Here is a 17,855-nt window from a genome sequence, read left to right on the forward strand (position 1 = left end):
TCGGTAATATCCTGCAGACACTCTCACTGCAATAAGAGTCCAGGTCAGTCCAGTGTGATGGTGTCCAGTGATTGTTTATTGATCAAAAAGAGGAAACAGGAAGCTCACACAGAGCCAGAGAGAGACACCACACACAACAGCAACAATGACGACAATGATGAACATTATAAAATCATGTAGCAGACAGTTTCATTCAAAGTGTTATGCTTGAAATTAATTTATAGAGACTAGCTGGGATGAACAACAGAGTCACTGCTTGGACTGTATAGCTTTCTTTCCCTCTCTCGTGTTTTTCAGTGCTATGCTGTGATTGTGATGTTTTATGATTCTGATGTCATGATTTCTCCTTATCCAAATTAAGACGACGCAGTGATCCACCTGCGCAGCACTGACTGCTGCATTGTGCCTGGTTGTTTGCCTGTATGTTTGTGGATTAAATCCTTGCATAGATAACCCCTGCCTCCCTCCCAAAGGACAGGGTATTCTTGTAATGGTGCATAAAGCTTATTATGTTTTATTTGTGTTGCAAAAACTGGAATATGGAAGAACTACCTCTCTCTCTTGCTCTGCTCTCTGTCGTTTAATCCACCTCCTCGATGGTTGGCCCTGAGGAGGAACCCCCCTGCCCCCCGGCGCCTCCTGGGTATCCCCCCGGCATGCCCCCTGGCATCCCCCCAGGCATGCCTCCACCTGCCCCCTGGTACAGCTTGGTGATGATGGGGTTGCACACTTTCTCCAGCTCCTTTTGCTGGTGTTCGTATTCATCCTTTTCTGCCATCTGGGGGAGGTAGGAAACAAAACAAAACAAGAGTGAGCCTTATGGAATGCCATCGGAGGAAGCAGCCAATCACAGAGCAGCAGTGTGCGCCCAGCATTCCGCTGTAGGATATAACAGTCCCCAGTGTACACATTTCCCCAGCTGACCTCCGCTACAGTTCTGATTACAATACAGTCGTATTCCCCACAGCTGCCTGGGGCCTCTGGGAGCTGAGAGCATTTACAGGATCATTTAGATACTTTTGCCACCTTCATTTAGTAGAGAAGGATAAAGAGGAGCTGTATTCATACAGTGTGTGACTGTGTTTTAAACAAGGCAATAGAAATGGAAGTAAACCTTGGAATTCCATATACTACTGACTATTGTAGCCTACAGCTCCACCTGCTGGTTTTGTGCTTGGGTCAGTTACATGCTGTATCATATTCTACAGATGTGTTCTGAGAACACCCCAGTCAGGAATGTGAAATATGGCTTTCTTTTAATCGTTAAAATGAAAACAGAAGTCAACCGGTGTAGTTCTGAATGCTGGGAACTATTGTATCCTACAACGTCACAATCATAGAAAAGAGTTCTGAGTTAAACAAAATAGGTGTCTGGAAAATATAGTGGCCAGGTTGATAAACAGGTGTACCTCAGTAAAATCAGATACCCTAGGAACTAAATATAAGCAGTCTGTGTTTCAGTGGGGACCAGGTATTGTCAACAGTACCTGGTTCCTATCCAGCCAGGAAATGACCTCGTTGCACTTGTCAATTATCTTTTTCTTGTCCTCCGGGCTGATCTTGTCCTTCAGCTTGTCATCCTCCACCGTACTCTTCATGTTGAAGGCTAGGGACTCGAGGGCATTCTTGGCCGTGACTTTTTCTCTCTGGGCCTCATCTTCGGTCCTGTACTGGTCTGCCTCCTGAACCATGCGCTCAATATCCTCCTTGCTCAGGCGGCCTGGGGGGCACGAACACAGGAAACACACGCAGACAGAGACATAGCATGAGTAATAATGTTTGTCGATATATGTCAAATATCTAAATGCAGAATGACTGTGTGACTTGTTCCCCATCGCCCTGTTCCTGAGCACCAGAGCTGCCTGCCGCTGCAGGGGCACTCACAGGACTCAGTTGTGCCGAATAAAGTCTTATTAATTTGAATTAAATTGAATTGAGAAAGGACAGACACACATAGAGACAGAGACAGAGAAACAGAGACAAACACACAGACAAGCAGAGATACACTCGTACCTTTGTCGTTAGTGATGGTTATCTTGTTTTCTTTGCCAGTGCTCTTGTCCACAGCCGACACGTTGAGGATGCCGTTGGCATCGATGTCAAAAGTCACCTCGATCTGGGGGACCCCCCGGGGGGCGGGGGGAATACCCGTCAGCTCAAACTTCCCCAGCAGGTTGTTATCTTTTGTCATGGCCCTCTCTCCTTCAAATACCTGACACACACAGGGAGAAAGACAGAGAGAGATAAAGAGAGAGGAGGTGGTGAGAGAGAGAGAAAGAGGAGGAGGGTGAAGGAGAGAGAGAGGGAAGGAAACATACCAGTTAATTGTCAAAGACAGATAGACAGATAGTGAGAGACACAGACAGCCGGACCCAAGATCAGAGACAAATAGTCACATTGACAAAGACAGAAAGACAGACCGATAAACAGACAGACAGCAGATCAAAGATACATACTCAAAAATACATGTCCCGCCCATCCAATTCACCTGTATGAGCACGCCTGGCTGGTTATCGGAGTAGGTGGTGAACGTCTGCGTCTGCTTGGTGGGGATGGTGGTATTCCTTTTGATCAGGTTGGTCATCACCCCGCCAGCCGTCTCAATGCCCAGGGACAGAGGGGTGACATCCAGCAGCAGCAGGTCCTGCACATTCTCAGACTTGTCTCCTGCCAGGATCGCCGCCTGGACCGCTGAGGGATGGGGGAGAGGAGAGAAGGAGGGAGAGAGGAGAGAGGAGAGAGGGGAGGGGGAGAAGTGGAGAGAGAATATCTTAAAAACCTTAATCAACCCAACTCCATTACAAGCCTACCTTGTCCCAACCTCCTCTCCTCCTCTCCTCCAATCCACCCCCTCTCCCCCCCGCCCTCCTGCCTCACTCACCAGCCCCGTAGGCCACGGCCTCATCAGGGTTAATGCTCTTGTTCAGGTCTCGACCATTGAAGAAGTCCTGCAGCAGCTTTTGGATCTTGGGGATGCGGGTGGAACCTCCTACCAGCACAATGTCGTGGATCTGGGCCTTGTCCAGCTTGGCATCCCTCAGGGCCTTCTCCACGGGCTCCAGTGTGCCCCGGAAGAGGTCGGCATTGAGCTCCTCGAAGCGGGCCCGCGTAATGGAGGTGTAGAAGTCGGCGCCCTCGTACAGGGAGTCAATCTCGATGCTGGCCTGCGTGCTGGAGGACAGGGTGCGCTTGGCTCGCTCGCAGGCGGTGCGCAGGCGACGCACGGCCCTTTTGTTGTCAGTGATGTCCTTCTTGAACTTGCGCTTGAACTCCCCGACAAAGTGGTTGACCATGCGGTTGTCGAAGTCCTCGCCGCCCAAGTGGGTGTCCCCGGCAGTGGACTTGACTTCGAAGATGCCATCCTCGATGGTAAGCACAGACACGTCGAAGGTTCCCCCTCCCAGGTCGAAGATCAGGACATTGCGCTCACCCCCCACCTGCGCGGGGGAGGGAGGGATGGAGGAGATGGGAAAGAGAGAGAGAGGGAGAAGGGTGAGTGGGAGGTGAGGACGGGAGGGAGCAGGAGATGGTGGGGAGAGGGAGGGGGGAAAAGCAGAGAGGTGGGAGATAGAGAGAGATAGGAAATGGGAGAGGAAGGGAGGAGATGGACTGGGAAAGAGATTGAGGGATTGGGGGTGGGAAAGAGGGGGAGAGAAAAGATGAAAGGGTGAGTGAGAGTGACAGAGAGGAGATGGAAGGAATCGAAAGAGACAGAGAGTGGTGAGAGAGAAAGAGGGAGAGCAGAGGGAGAGAGAGGAGAGGGAGAGCAGGGAGGAGAGGTATGGAGGAGGTGGTCAGTTGAGGAGCACTGACTGACCAGATGACTGGATGCTACAGTGAAACCTAAGGGGCAGAGACAGGGACTGACAGACACAGAGGGACATACAGACTGGGATTTACAGTGGATTTGAACTGCACCAGGAGAGAGAGTAAAACAGAAATGGAGAGAGAGAGAGAGAGGGAGATGGTGAGAAAGAGAGAAGGAGAGAGGTAGATGGAGGCAGTCAATCCAGGTGCTCTGTCTCTCTGTCTTGTGTCCATTTTAGCCACACTGATGCAACACATCCTGTCCAACACAATATTCTCAGAAAATACACATGGAGGGCATGTCTGTGGTGCATGTGTTTATGTGTGTGTGTGGGGGGAGTATAGTTCACTGCCATGCAGAGCAATACAGTGCAGTATAGTATAGTGTGATATGGATATTGTAGGGACTTTGTACTATATTTAACTGCATGTTAAATGTGTTGTTTTGTTGTTTTGTGTACAACGCTACAGTGTATCATGGTGCAGTACAGCGAATTACAGTACAGTGTTACAGCACAGTGCATGCTGGTATTTTTCAATGTTAGAATGCTTGAAGTTAGTACTTGGGGGTTCCAGGGTCGGAGGTCAGAGATCGGAGGCCAGACGTACCTTCTTGTCCAACCCGTAGGCAATGGCAGCGGCCGTGGGCTCATTGATTATACGCAGCACGTTGAGCCCAGCGATGGTGCCCGCATCTTTGGTGGCCTGGCGCTGTGAGTCGTTGAAGTAGGCTGGCACTGTGATCACAGCGTTCGTCACCGTCTGAGCGAGCAAAAACAACATAGCTCATCACGACACGACAGAACACTACATGACAAGACACGGCACGGCACGACAGAACACAACACACACAACACAGCACACAAAGAAGGGTGTTTAGGGCACAATTGTATTTTCTGTGTACACTGGGCAGCCCTGTCTGTCTGTGTCCCTGTCTCTCTGTGTCCCTCTCTCTCTCTGTCCCTTCCTATCTGTCTCTCTGTGTCCCTGTCTCCCTGTGTCCCTCTCTCTCTGGCTGTTTTTTTTCCTGTGTCTCTTTTCTCTGTCCCTATTTCTTTCACCAACTGTCCCTGTGTCTCTCTGTCTCCCTGCTCCTCTGCCTCATTGTCACTCTTTCTCTTTGTCTCCATCCCCCTCCATCCATCTCTCTTTCGTAGCATCTCTGTCCCACACTTTCTCTCTGTCCCTCTGTCTCTCTGTTGCTCTGTCTGCCTGCACAAGACCGCAGCATCGCTGACTGCAGCGGATCTCCGCAACCACATCACCCCCACCCCCCGCACGCCTTCATGGCACAACAGCATGGCCTTTGATCTCTCACCACATCTGCAGGAAGAGGTGTTCCCCTGACTTTTGTTGCTCGCTCTCTCTTTATCTCTCTATCACCCACCTCTCTCTTTATCTCTCTATCACCCACCTCTCTCTTTCACACACACTCCCACACAGCAATCTGTTAATTACTGACATTTGTGCAACATACACAACTGCAGATGAAAAAGATAAAGAAACACCATAATGAGTAAATATGACTCTATCTCTATATTTATATGAATATTGTTTTTGTGGGTTTTTCTTGGTCACAAGCATATTCTCACCAAAATGTGCAAACTGTTTTGCACTCCCACCTTTGACACAGGATGTGTGATTGTGCTGTGCAGTGCCGTGCTGTGCTGTGCTGTGCTGTGTTGCGGTCTGATGTGTTATGCTGTGTTGTGTTGTGTTGTGCTGTGTTATATTGTGTTTTGCTCTGTTGTGTTGTGTTGTTCTGTGTTTTGTTTGCTGTTTAGTGGTGCGTTGTGCTGTGGTTTGCTGTGCTGTATTGCACTGTGATGTGCTGTGTTCTGTGTTTTGTTATGTTGTTCGGTATTGTGTTGATCTGTATTTGTTTATGCTGTGGTTTGCTGTACTGTGTTGTGTTGTGCAATGTTGTGCTGTGCTGTGGTTTACTGTGCTGTATTGCACTGTGTTGTGCTGTGCTGCACTGTGTTGCACTGTGTTATATTGTGCTGTGGTGTGCTGTGCTATGGTGTGCTGTGCTGTGCTATTATGTGCTGTGTTGTCCTGTGTTGCGCTGTGTTGTGGTTTGCTGTCCTGTGCTGTGGTGTGTTGTGCCATGTTGGGCTTTGTTGCACTGTGGTTTGCTGTGCTGTGATGTGTTGTGTTTTGCTGTGTTGTGTTGTTTTGTGCTGTGTTGTGCTGTGTTGTGCTGTGGTGTGCGTGTATATTAAAATTAAGGGGTTTACTCTTAATAAACAGACATTGACAGATAAGGTCTCAACTGAACACAAGAAAGTGTTTTATACAAGATCAGTAATCAGCCTCTTACTGCAATCAGCGCATGCCTTAAAATAAAAGGGGAAGCCAAAATATATTTTTGGCAATTAAAACATCACTGACAAGTCTTACCTCCCTTTAAGGGATATCGGAGTGAGCAAGGAAGAAGAAATAGATTTGCTCACTTATGTCATGGAATAAGATAAGCTCCATTATCAATTGAATCAGTTAAATGTTTATATCCTATGGTTTTGTATTTCCTGTATTTGAATCAGGATGTGTGCTTATCATACTGTATTTTGCATTGATTCTATTCACTGTATTTTGTAATTCTTTGAAAAATGTTTCCTGTGCCAACTGTTAGTTGCCATGGTTACGGGCATCTGTTAATACACTTATATACAGACATACATAAATACATACAGACAAACAGACAGATGTACCTAAATACATACATAAATAATAGTTGCTCCTGACAGCTATCGATAGGTACTGAAATTATGTACTTTTCTAATCATATATTAAAATGACGAATTAGATCAATTTTATTAATTATGCAACTCCATATTTCACAGATAATGTTCTTGTTCATAATGTTACCATTTGTTTCGACCATACTTACTCTGGTTATGCCAATAAAGCACTTTGAATCTGAATTTGAATTGAGAAAGAGAGAGAAAGGGAGAGAGGCAGTGGGAGAGGAGAGGACAGAGATTGAGAGACATAGAGAGAGAGGAAGAGGCAGAAAGTGATAGACAATGTAGTAACTGCTGTGTCTCAGACACTGATGCTCTACAGCAGGGGTCACCAACCCTGGTCCTGGAGGACCCCCTACCCTGCTGGTTTTTGTTCCAACCGTGCTCTTTATTACTTAATTTAACCTTAATTGAAGTAACAATCAGCAATAAAATAGTTGGTTCTTTAATAAGTTCTTTATACAATTCTGTACTTAACATAAAATGCCTACTGTTTAACATAATTTAAAGGCTCTGATTTAGGAAATTAGTTAATTAGTTCAGTTAAGGGTTCCATTAAGTCATTGAGAGCTCAGTAGGGTAGGGGGTCCTCCAGGACCAATGTTGGGAAACACTGCTCTCCAGCAAAATGCACCAAGAGACCACAAGCGCATGAGCTGGCAAGATTCCAAGAGAGCGAAATAGAAGCTTTGCATGCTGGGAAGTGTACTGTACCCTGCAGCAGCACCCCTCGCCCCCAGAGGAGCCCCACATTCAGCCCCATTCTGATTCTGAATGGCAGGCTCACCTTGCCAAGGTAGGCCTCGGAGATCTCCTTCATCTTGGTGAGGACCATGGAGGACACCTCCTCGGGGTAAAACGTCTTCATCTCCCCCTTGTACTCCACCTGCATCTTGGGCCTCCCACTATCATTGATCACCTTGAAGGGCCAGTGCTTCATGTCCGACTGCACTACCTGGTCATCAAAGCGCCGGCCAATCAGACGCTTTGCATCTGGAAGGGGGTGGGGGGGGCAGCAAAGAAGGACGAGAAGCAAGGCAGTGGTAGGGGGTAATGGAGAGAGGAGGAAGAGGAGGAGTGGCAAGAAGAAGGAAAGGAGATAAAGGGGGGGAGTAATGAGGGAGAGATAATGAGTGGATAGGGTGAGGAGAGGTGACGGGAGAGGGGTGATGAGAGGGAGAGCAGATGAACAGGTAGGGGGAAGGAGAGGGGAGGAGCAATACAAGGGTGGGGTGATGAGTGGAAGGGGGGAGGTAGAGAGGGAGGAGTAAGAGGGGGAGGGAGAGTGACAAAGGACATATGGCATATATAGCATATATGTAACGGAGCTCATCGGGTATTTGAGCTCAATACAAGTGACTAAGCCCTCTGTAAATCAGTATAGTGTTGCGCCTCTTGGGTTGGGAGACCTGGTCTTTGACGTAGGGAGCTTATCGCTCTACTGAGTGGAATGGCTGTGGTGCTGAGCAAATCCCAAGCAGAGAGATTCAAACCGCACATACAGTGAGGGAAAAAAATATTTGATCCCCTGCTGATTTTGTACGTTTGCCCACTGACAAAGAAATGATCAGTCTATAATTTTAATGGTAGGTGTATTTTAACACTGAGAGACAGAATAACAACAAAAAATCTAGAAAACCGCATTTCAAAAAAGTTATAAATTGATTTGCATGTTAATGAGGGAAATAAGTATTTCATCCCCTATCAATCAGCAAGATTTCTGGCTCCCAGGTGTCTTTTATACAGGTAACGAGCTGAGATTAGGACCACTCTCTTAAAGGGAGTACTCCTAATCTCAGCTCGTTACCTGTATAAAAGACACCTGTCCACAGAAGCAATCAATCAATCAGATTCCAAACTCTCCACCATGGCCAAGACCAAAGAGCTGTCCAAGGATGTCAGGGACAAGATTGTAGACCTACACAAGGCTGGAATGGGCTACAAGACCATCGCCAAGCAGCTTGGTGAAAAGGTGACAACACTTGGTGCGATTATTCGCAAATGGAACAAACACAAAATAACTGTCAGTCTCCCTCGGTCTGGAGCTCCATGCAAGATCTCACCTCGTGGAGTTTCAATGATTATGAGAACGGTGAGGCATCAGCCCAGAACTACACGTGAGGATCTTGTTAATGATCTCAAGGCAGCTGGGACCATAGTCACCAAGAAAACAATTGGTAACACACTATGCCATGAAGGACTGCAGCGCCCGCAAGGTCCCCCTGCTCAAGAAAGCACATGTACAGGCCCGTCTGAAGTTTGCCAACATCTGAATGATTCAGAGGAGAACTGGGTGAAAGTGTTGTGGTCAGATGAGACCAAAATCGAGCTCTTTGGCATCAACTCAACTCGCCGTGTTTGGAGGAGGAGGAATGACCCCAAGAACACCATCCCCACCGTCAAACATGGAGGTGGAAACATTATGCTATGGGGGTGTTTTTCTGCTAAGGGGACAGGACAACTGCACCGCATCAAAGGGACGATGGACGGGGCCATGTACCGTCAAATCTTGGGTGAGAACCTCCTTCCCTCAGCCAGGGCATTGAAAATGGGTCGCGGATGAGTATTCCAGCATGATAATGACACAAAACAAACAGCCAAGGCAACAAAGGAGTGGCTCAAGAAGAAGCACATTAAGGTCCTGTGGCCTAGCCAGTCTCCAGACCTTAATCCCAAAGAAAATCTGTGGAGGGAGCTGAAGGTTCGAGTTGCCAAACGTCAGCCTCGAAACCTTAATGACTTGGAGAGGATCTGCTAAGAGGAGTGGGACAAAATCCTTCCTGAGATGTGTGCAAACCTGGTGGCCAACAACAAGAAACGTCTGACCTCTGTGATTGCCAACAAGGGTTTTGCCACTAGTCAAGTCAAAGGGGTCAAATACTTATTTCCCTCATTAACATGCAAATCAATGTATAACTTTTTTGAAATGCATTTTTCTGGATTTTGTTGTTGTTATTCTGTCTCTCACTGTTAAAATACACCTACCATTAAAATTATAGACTGATCATTTCTTTGTCAGTGGGCAAACATACAAAATCAGCAGGGGATCAAATACTTTTTTCCCCCACTGTATAGTTAGTTGAAAATGTATAACAATATAGGGATAGAATAGATACAGACACTTATGACTTTAATATTTACTATTAATCTTAAATCATTTGAGTCTGATTAGACATACACTCACCTAAAGGATTATTAGGAACACCATACTAATACTGTGTTTGACCCCCTTTCGCCTTCAGAATTGCCTTAATTCTATGTGGTATTGATTCAACAAGGTGCTGAAAGCATTCTTTAGAAATGTTGGCCCATATTGATAGGATAGCATCTTGCAGTTGATGGAGATTTGTGGGATGCACATCCAGGGCACGAAGCTCCCGTTCCACCACATCCCAAAGATGCTCTATTGGGTTGAGATCTGGTGACTGTGGGGGCCAGTTTAGTACAGTGAACTCATTGTCATGTTCAAGAAACCAATTTGAAATGATTCAACCTTTGTGACATGGTGCATTATCCTGCTGGAAGTAGCCATCAGAGGATGGGTACATGGTGGTCATAAAGGGATGGACATGGTCAGAAACAATGCTCAGGTAGGCCGTGGCATTTAAACGATGCCCAATTGGCACTAAGGGGCCTAAAGTGTGCCAAGAAAACATCCCCCACACCATTACACCACCACCACCAGCCTGCACAGTGGTAACAAGGCATGATGGATCCATGTTCTCATTCTGTTTACGCCAAATTCTGACTCTACCATCTGAATGTCTCAACAGAAATCGAGACTCATCAGACCAGGCAACATTTTTCCAGTCTTCAACTGTCCAATTTTGGTGAGCTTGTGCAAATTGTAGCCTCTTTTTCCTATTTGTAGTGGAGATGAGTGGTACCCGGTGGGGTCTTCTGCTGTTGTAGCCCATCCGCCTCAAGGTTGTACGTGTTGTGGCTTCACAAATGCTTTGCTGCATACCTCGGTTGTAACGAGTGGTTAGTTCAGTCAAAGTTGCTCTTCTATCAGCTTGAATCAGTTGGCCCATTCTCCTCTGACCTCTAGCATCAACAAGGCATTTTCGCCCACAGGACTGCCGCATACTGGATGTTTTTCCCTTTTCACACCATTCTTTGTAAACCCTAGAAATGGTTGTGCGTGAAAATCCCAGTAACTGAACAGATTGTGAAATACTCAGACCGGCCCGTCTGGCACCAACAACCATGCCACGCTCAAAATTGCTTAAATCACCTTTCTTTCCCATTCAGACATTCAGTTTGGAGTTCAGGAGATTGTCTTGACCAGGACCACACCCCTAAATGCATTGAAGCAATTGCCATGTGATTGGTTGGTTAGATAATTGCATTAATGAGAAATTGAACAGGTGTTCCTAATAATCCTTTAGGTGAGTGTATAACAGGCAGTCGAGTTCACTGCAACGGCTGACAGTGTGGGGCCATTCTGCACTTAATGAAAGGGGAACCGCACCACAAATTTCTATATCTTAATTGTGTTAGCTGTATATATTGTTTTAAATATGGAAATGTCGCAAATAGTCTGAAGTGAAGATATATTTAGGAAAATCTTGATTTTTGAACACCAAAAATGAACATGCAGGTGCCATTTTCTCTTTAGCAGACAGCTCAGTTACAATCTCCCTGCCAAGAAGGATGTGGTGAGGCTGGTTGTCTGGTTGACACTTGACAGCTGTACTAGTACGTGTAAGACCTGTAGGCAATCAACATGTAGAGTCTGAAAATTAAAAAATCTAAGTAAAAGCATAATAATAATAATAATAATAATAATAATTATTATTATTATTATTATTATTATTATTATTATTATTATTGCCATATCTTCCTGCTGTACCTGTGAAATGGCATTATTTACCAAAAGAGAGGCAGACCTGTCTAAAGCAGCAGGAATCGATTCAAGGTGTTTAAATAATAGGCTCCACCACAACCTTTCCCTATATTATCAATAACCTGTCCAATCTGACAGCCGGATTATCGCATGCGTGTCCTGGCACCTTCACGTGCCCTTCAATGCATTTGTAGCAACGTTGTAGCAACATTAATTATATTTCATTGCTACAATGTTGTGGCAATGTTGTGTGTTAGCAGGTATAGGAATGTGCACATACATATATATCAAATACTCTTCTGACATTGTGTGTGTGTGTGTGTGTGTACACAGCTCTGAACATTATCTAAGCATTATATAGATAATAATAAAATAATAACAATAAAACAAGCACACTCCATGGCACACACGTCTTGCTGCCACTTGCATCAAACTGCCAAATTAAGCGCTTACATCAACAATAGATCTTTTTTATTCAAATAGTAGTGTTTTGTAAGCATGCTGTAGCAACAAAATGCTAGCCTGAGGCAGAGCCTAGGGCTGTAACTACGTCACATATGTTTACATAACCTCGTTATGAAACCCAGCAGCCACAACTGGATACTGTCAACATACGGAGAAAACACAAATTTGAATTTCTTTAAGATGGAACATATCCTGGGTCAGATGTCTTGTAGCCTATGTAATTGTATTATATCATCGAACGCTTGGTTTATTGGCCAGGGTAGTGTTGCAGTTCCCCTTTAAACTATGCTTCTTTATGCTTCTGCATACTTATGAAATATTAACACTTTCACTGTGACTTTTCCTCTGTCTACCCCTCCGTAGAACACACCTAGGACTGAGCTGTTAGTCTGTTGTACTGTGTGCTTGTTGTATTGTGTTCTGATTGTATTACTGCACTTTTGTATTACTTTCATGTGTTTCTTGTGTGAAGTGTAAGTTACTCTGGATAAATGTGTCTGATAATAAACAAAAACAAAATACAAATTACAACTACAATCATAATAACTACGCCAAATTACAACAGCACCATCTGGTGGCCTTAAGTGTACCTTAAGTATCGGAAATTGAGCAGCAGCGATGGTACTGGAGAGCCTTCATGTTTTTTAATCCGTTGAAATTAAAACAATGATCCTATCACTCCCTTTGTCCCTAAACAAATACAGATATTAACATACATATCTGGACAAGTAGCAATATGTTACACTGTATTCTAAGATACTGTAGCGATCTGGGATGTTTCTGGACTGTGGAGAATGGAGGGGCTGCAGTGCTTGTGTGTCTGTGAGTCAGTTCTGTGAGTGGGGTGGTGGAGGTTAGGGTTTGACAAGACATATCAAGGGCTCAAGCAAACTGATGAGGAGAACTTCCACAAACTCTGGGATGCAGTCCTATTGGACTTCCCCGAGTCAAGAGAAAAAGAGATACTAGAACTTATCCACTTCTGGTTCGAGCAGAGGGGGAAGGGACGAACCCCCGGGTGGCAGAGGGTGGTCATGCAGAACGAGACGTGTCCGTGGATGGGGCCCTGCTCTGCAACAATAGCGGGAGATGCAGCAGGATGCACACGTACAGACCCCAACGAGCTCAATCATAGGGGAGGCAGAAGCTGCAAAGTAGTAGACCAGCCCGAAGTGAGGAAAGTGTCCTGTCAGGATTCCCTGGAAAGCCAAGAGGGCAGCAGGGGAGTTGCCAAATACTGCAACACCCAAGCAGCCAGAGGTGTGTGGAAGGAGAGCTTTGCCAGCCTTATTATTGTTAGTGGAGCTGGGCTTAGAGCTGCTGCCCAAATGAGTGGATGGGGATCACTGCCCACAGGAGCTCTGATCCTTGGCCCTTGTTCACACAACCTCCGGGCCCCAGCTGCAATGGCTAGCTTCTTTGGTCCCTCCCTCCAGGTAGAGACAGTTCCAGATCAGGATGAGGGAATTAGGGGACTAAGTGGGTGTGGGAGTGGTAGTGTAGCAAACTGGAACAATTTTCCTGACTGTTGTGGATTGTTGGGGGAACTTGTAATTTCTGGGGTGAAAATTTGGCTCTGTGCAAGAGCAGACGGTGACAGGGGGCAGGGAGATCTATATGGGTGCCCCGGTTCCTGCGGGATAGTAGCACAGAGACTGAACGCAGGGCTGTGCTTGTTAAGGACGTTGCCCTGAAAATTAAAGCTACTTCTTAAACCTCTCGACTCACTCTCTCTTATTAGATGTTGTTTTGCTGAAATTGGTGAATCCAGTAGCAGATGCCTGTTGAGTGTACCTACAGCCAACTATAGCATTGTTAACCTACGACCTGAAGACATACCACCTGAAATACCGTGATGTAGCTAGTACAGTTACCACACTACAGGGTAGTTTACACTACCACACACCGAGTGTCATTAGCTGTGCTTGTAAGAGTAATGATTGCCAACACTACGGTGGTGCAAACAACTAAAATAAACAAAGAAACTAATTCAGAGCAATGAAAAAACAAAAGCACTGCCGCCGAACAATTTAAAGCCATGACGGAGAGGGCAGCAATACTGAAAACAGATCTGGCCACAATGATTGGATGAAAAAATTGTCTGTCACTAATCTGAAGCCTGAAACGAGAGAGAGACTAAACTTGGTCTTTTTCAGATGTTCATGTTATTGTTTGTGTTTGTTTCTTGGCCACTGCCCAACTCATACTATGCCTGCACATCATCGGGTTCTCACAGCGGGTGGCATTGACAGTAGCAGGGGGGTGTCATGGCCGTGGAGGCCGTCACCATAGTCCCCAAAAGGAGGGGGGTAACCCTTTTCTGCCCTTACCAAAGACAGTGTTGGTGGGGTTCATGGCCACCTGGTTCTTGGCAGCGTCTCCGATCAGCCGCTCGGTGTCGGTGAAGGCCACATAACTGGGTGTGGTGCGGTTGCCCTGGTCGTTGGCGATGATCTCCACCTTGCCATGTTGGAAGATGCCCACACAGGAGTAGGTGGTACCCAGGTCAATGCCCACTGCTGGCCCCTTTGACATCCTGCAGGGAGAAGGGAGTGGGGGTGCAGATACAGAGGGAGCAGGGTGTCAGAGTCAGGAGGTGTGTGGGTCAATCATTCAGCCAGTGTGTCAGTCAGTCAGTCAGTGTATCAGTCCATCAGTCAATGAATGTGTCAGTCCGTCATTCCATCAGTCAGTCAATGTCTCAGTCAGTCTGTCAGTGTATCAGTCCATCAGAGAGCTTATCAGTCAGTGTGTCAGTCTGTCAGTCAGTCAGTGTCTTCGTCAGTCAGGATTTGGTGGGCGTGTTTGGTCTTGCACAGTCCAATAACAAACACAGTTTTCAGACCCACAAGCAGTGTTATGAAACTGTCCTGGATGGAGCTGAATTCTTCTGGCATCAAGAATGGTGCTAACAGCTTCAGAAAGGAGCGCCTCAGCACTCAAGGAAAAACCTATTTACTTCCTTACACACCCACTCATTTTTAATTGTATTTCTACACTGGCTCCTGGTATCAGAGACAGTCAGTACTATTCCACAGTGTGCAGATGTACTAATTATAGAGCCACACTCAGAGAATTAAGTCAGCCATTCGAGCTCCAGTGTCCAGTCATCGGCCCCTAAATAGGAAACTGAGCTCAGCCAGACTCTGACATTAACTGTGTGCAGTGGGAAAGACTCAGACCTACCCTTCTCCTGTGTCTTATGAATACCCTATGAAGAATCAACATGGTCATTTTATATATATATATATATATATATATATATATATATATATTATATCAATATAGTTTAAGTCAGTTCCAGCCCAGTCCAGTCCAGTCAGTGACTCTGCAGCAGTGCAGTCCAGTCCAGTCAGTGCCTCTGCAGCAGTCCAGTCCAGTCTAGTCAGTGACTCTGCAGCAGTCCAGTTCAGTCCAGTCCAGTCAGTGACTCTGCAGCAGTGCAGTCCAGTCCAGTCAGTGCCTCTGCAGCAGTCCAGTCCAGTCCAGTCCAGTCAGTGACTCTGCAGCAGTCCAGTCCAGTCTAGTCAGTGCCTCTGCAGCAGTCCAGACCAGTCCAGTCATTGATTCTGCAGCAGTCCAGTTTAGTCAAGTTCAGTCAGTCACTCTGCAGCAGTCCAGTCCAGTCCAGCCCAGTCAGTGACTCTGCAGCAGTCCAGTCCAGTCCAGTCCAGTCAGTGACTCTGCAGCAGTCCAGTCCAGTCTAGTCAGTGCCTCTGCAGCAGTCCAGACCAGTCCAGTCATTGATTCTGCAGCAGTCCAGTCCAGTCTAGTCCAGTCCAGTCCAGTGCCTCTGCAGCAGTCCAGTCCAGTCCAGTCAGTGACTCTGCAGCAGTCCAGTCCAGTCCAGTCCAGTCAGTGTGCCTCAGCAACAGTCCAGTCCAGTTGCAGCAGTACAGTACCTTTTCAAATGACTTAAAAGGGCCCAGTGTAGGAAAACCCCAGAGAAATTAATAGAGAAACAAGCTAAATGTATCCAGCAAAAGTGGAGCCAGGCTTAAAATCAAGGCCAGAAAATAATAATAACAATAATAATAACAATAATAATAATAATAATGAAAAAACTTTTAACAATTTTTTGGCAATCGTCTCTCTTCCTGGATTGTGTTTATATGGAGTCAACTCACACCAGTACAGTTCCGAGCCAGCAAGAACAACCCCACCCCCCCATCCCAGTGCTTCCTAGAAGAAGAAGAGGAAGAAGACTGACATCCAAACTGGTTTCTGATCAGTAAAGCAACTGAGCAACCGATCAAACCCCAAGAAAGAGCTATACATTGGAATAAATACAAATAAGCAAAACTGCAGTCCAGTACAAACCACATGCACTCCCCAGCATAAATGTAGTTATTTTCCCCCTGCCTTTAAATTTTTTGCATTATCTTTCCTTTTTTCTTTTCTCATTGTTTTACCTTTCGCTTGGTCAGAGATCAAAACCTCACTTAAGAACGAAGCGTTGCTGTGTCTGTGCTTCTTTCAAGGGGGGGCTGGAGACGGGTGCTGCGAGCGTGAGTGGCCGGCAGACAGCCTCTGTGTGTTTTTATACAAGGTCCCAGGCAGCAGGAGACGCCCAGTCAGATGACAGGGAGAGAGAAAGTTCTAGCTTCCACTGCTATTCATCTGTGGGCCAATCAGAGCGCAGCATTCACTTTGGTGTCAGCAAGTAAGAAAAGGGATAGGGGTGTGGTGTGTATGTGCGGGGGCTGTGGTAGCAGGAGAGGGGAGGGCATGGGACTCTCTCTTCCTATCCCCCCCTCTCTCTTGGACATGCACTCAATCACACTCTCCCTCTCTCCTTTTCACTCAGGCATGCATTTTTCTGTACTGTTCCTCTCTGCCTCCCTCACTTTCTCAGACTCACATTCCCTCCCTCTCCCTGACAATTTCAACCCCTCTCAAATGTTGCCTCTCCCCATCCCTTCTTCTCAGCTTCACACCTTCCTTCTCTCCCACACTCCTCCTCCCTCTCTCTCTCCTCACCCCATTAGCTCTCTCTCTATGCTTAAACTTTGGTCATATTTTGTTATTACATTTGTCATGTGTATTTATATTTATGCATCGATGTGTATGGATCTATGTATGTAAGTCTTTTTCTATAGCCTCTGACTCTTCTGAACACCGTGTGATAATGTCAGCGGTGTTCTAAAAATACCATGTCCACCATCATTCATCAGCCTCTTAAACACGACGCTCAGAGCCCTGGGTTGGTTTTGGAAGACATCTGAGACAGGTAGCCATCTGTCCAGAGATCCCAGGGACTGTCCTGATGCACTATTCCCTGATAGTGTGTCACTCAGCTAGTTAGTGTGTCAGTCAGACAGACAGTCAGTGTAACAGTCAGACAATCAGTGTAACAGTCAGACAGTCAGTGTGTCAGTCAGTCAGTGTAGGAGTCAGTCAATCAGTGTAACAGTCAGTCAGTCAGTCAGTGTGTCAGTCAGCCTGTCAGTCAATCAGTGTAACAGTCTGACAGTCAGTGTGTCAGTCAGCCTGTCAGTCAGTGTAACAGTCAGTGTGTCAGTCAGTCAGTCAGTCAGTGTGTCAGTCAGCTAGTTAGTGTGTCTGTTACTGGTTGACTGACACACTGACTAGCTGACAGACATACTAGCTGACTGTTACACTTACTGTCTGACTCCTACACTGACTGGCTGACTGACTGTTACACTGACGGACTGACTGACTGACTGACTGTCAGCTAGTGAGTCTTTCAGCTAGTTAGAGTGTCAGTCAGTCAGTGTGTCAGTCAGCCTGTCAGTGTGTCAGTCAGCTTGTCAGTCAGTCAGTGTAACAGTCAGACCATCAGTGTGTCAGTCAGTCAGTCAGTCAGTGTGTCAGTCAGAGTCACTGACTGGACTGGACTGGACTGCTGCAGAGTCGCTAACTGGACTGGACTGGACTGCTGCAGAGTCGCTGACTGGACTGGACTGCACTGCTGCAGAGTCACTGACTAGACTGGACTGGGCTGAAGAAACAATTATAATAATATA

General features: G+C 46.3%; 1 protein-coding gene across 1 annotated transcript; it reads right to left on the reverse strand.

Moving 5' to 3' along the window:
• Positions 1 to 55: 55 nt before the first annotated feature.
• hsc70 (heat shock cognate 70) lies at positions 56 to 16,428 on the reverse strand. The gene is made up of 9 exons (XM_066719297.1): positions 16,281 to 16,428; positions 14,199 to 14,404; positions 7,342 to 7,547; positions 4,417 to 4,569; positions 2,882 to 3,437; positions 2,489 to 2,691; positions 2,014 to 2,212; positions 1,488 to 1,720; positions 56 to 778 (listed from the first exon to the last, which is right to left on the reverse strand). The coding sequence occupies exons 2-9, from the start codon at positions 14,401 to 14,403 to the stop codon at positions 581 to 583; spliced, it is 1,953 nt and encodes a 650-aa protein (XP_066575394.1). The 5' UTR covers position 14,404; positions 16,281 to 16,428; the 3' UTR covers positions 56 to 580.
• Between the last annotated feature and the right edge of the window lie 1,427 nt (positions 16,429 to 17,855).

The sequence above is a fragment of the Amia ocellicauda genome, chromosome 12 (genome assembly GCF_036373705.1).
Source record: "Amia ocellicauda isolate fAmiCal2 chromosome 12, fAmiCal2.hap1, whole genome shotgun sequence".
NCBI classification, from domain to species: Eukaryota; Metazoa; Chordata; class Actinopteri; order Amiiformes; family Amiidae; genus Amia; species Amia ocellicauda.

Bases quoted from the DNA above. Each gene is read 5' to 3' on its own strand.
- hsc70 (XM_066719297.1), bottom strand. From the start codon at position 14,403: ATGTCAAAGGGGCCAGCAGTGGGCATTGACCTGGGTACCACCTACTCC. The intron at 7,548-14,198 runs GTAAGGGCAGAA...ACCCCCTTCCAG, and splicing joins CCCCACCAACACTGTCTTTG to ATGCAAAGCGTCTGATTGGC. The intron at 4,570-7,341 runs GTGAGCCTGCCA...TTGCTCGCTCAG, and splicing joins CCGAGGCCTACCTTGGCAAG to ACGGTGACGAACGCTGTGAT.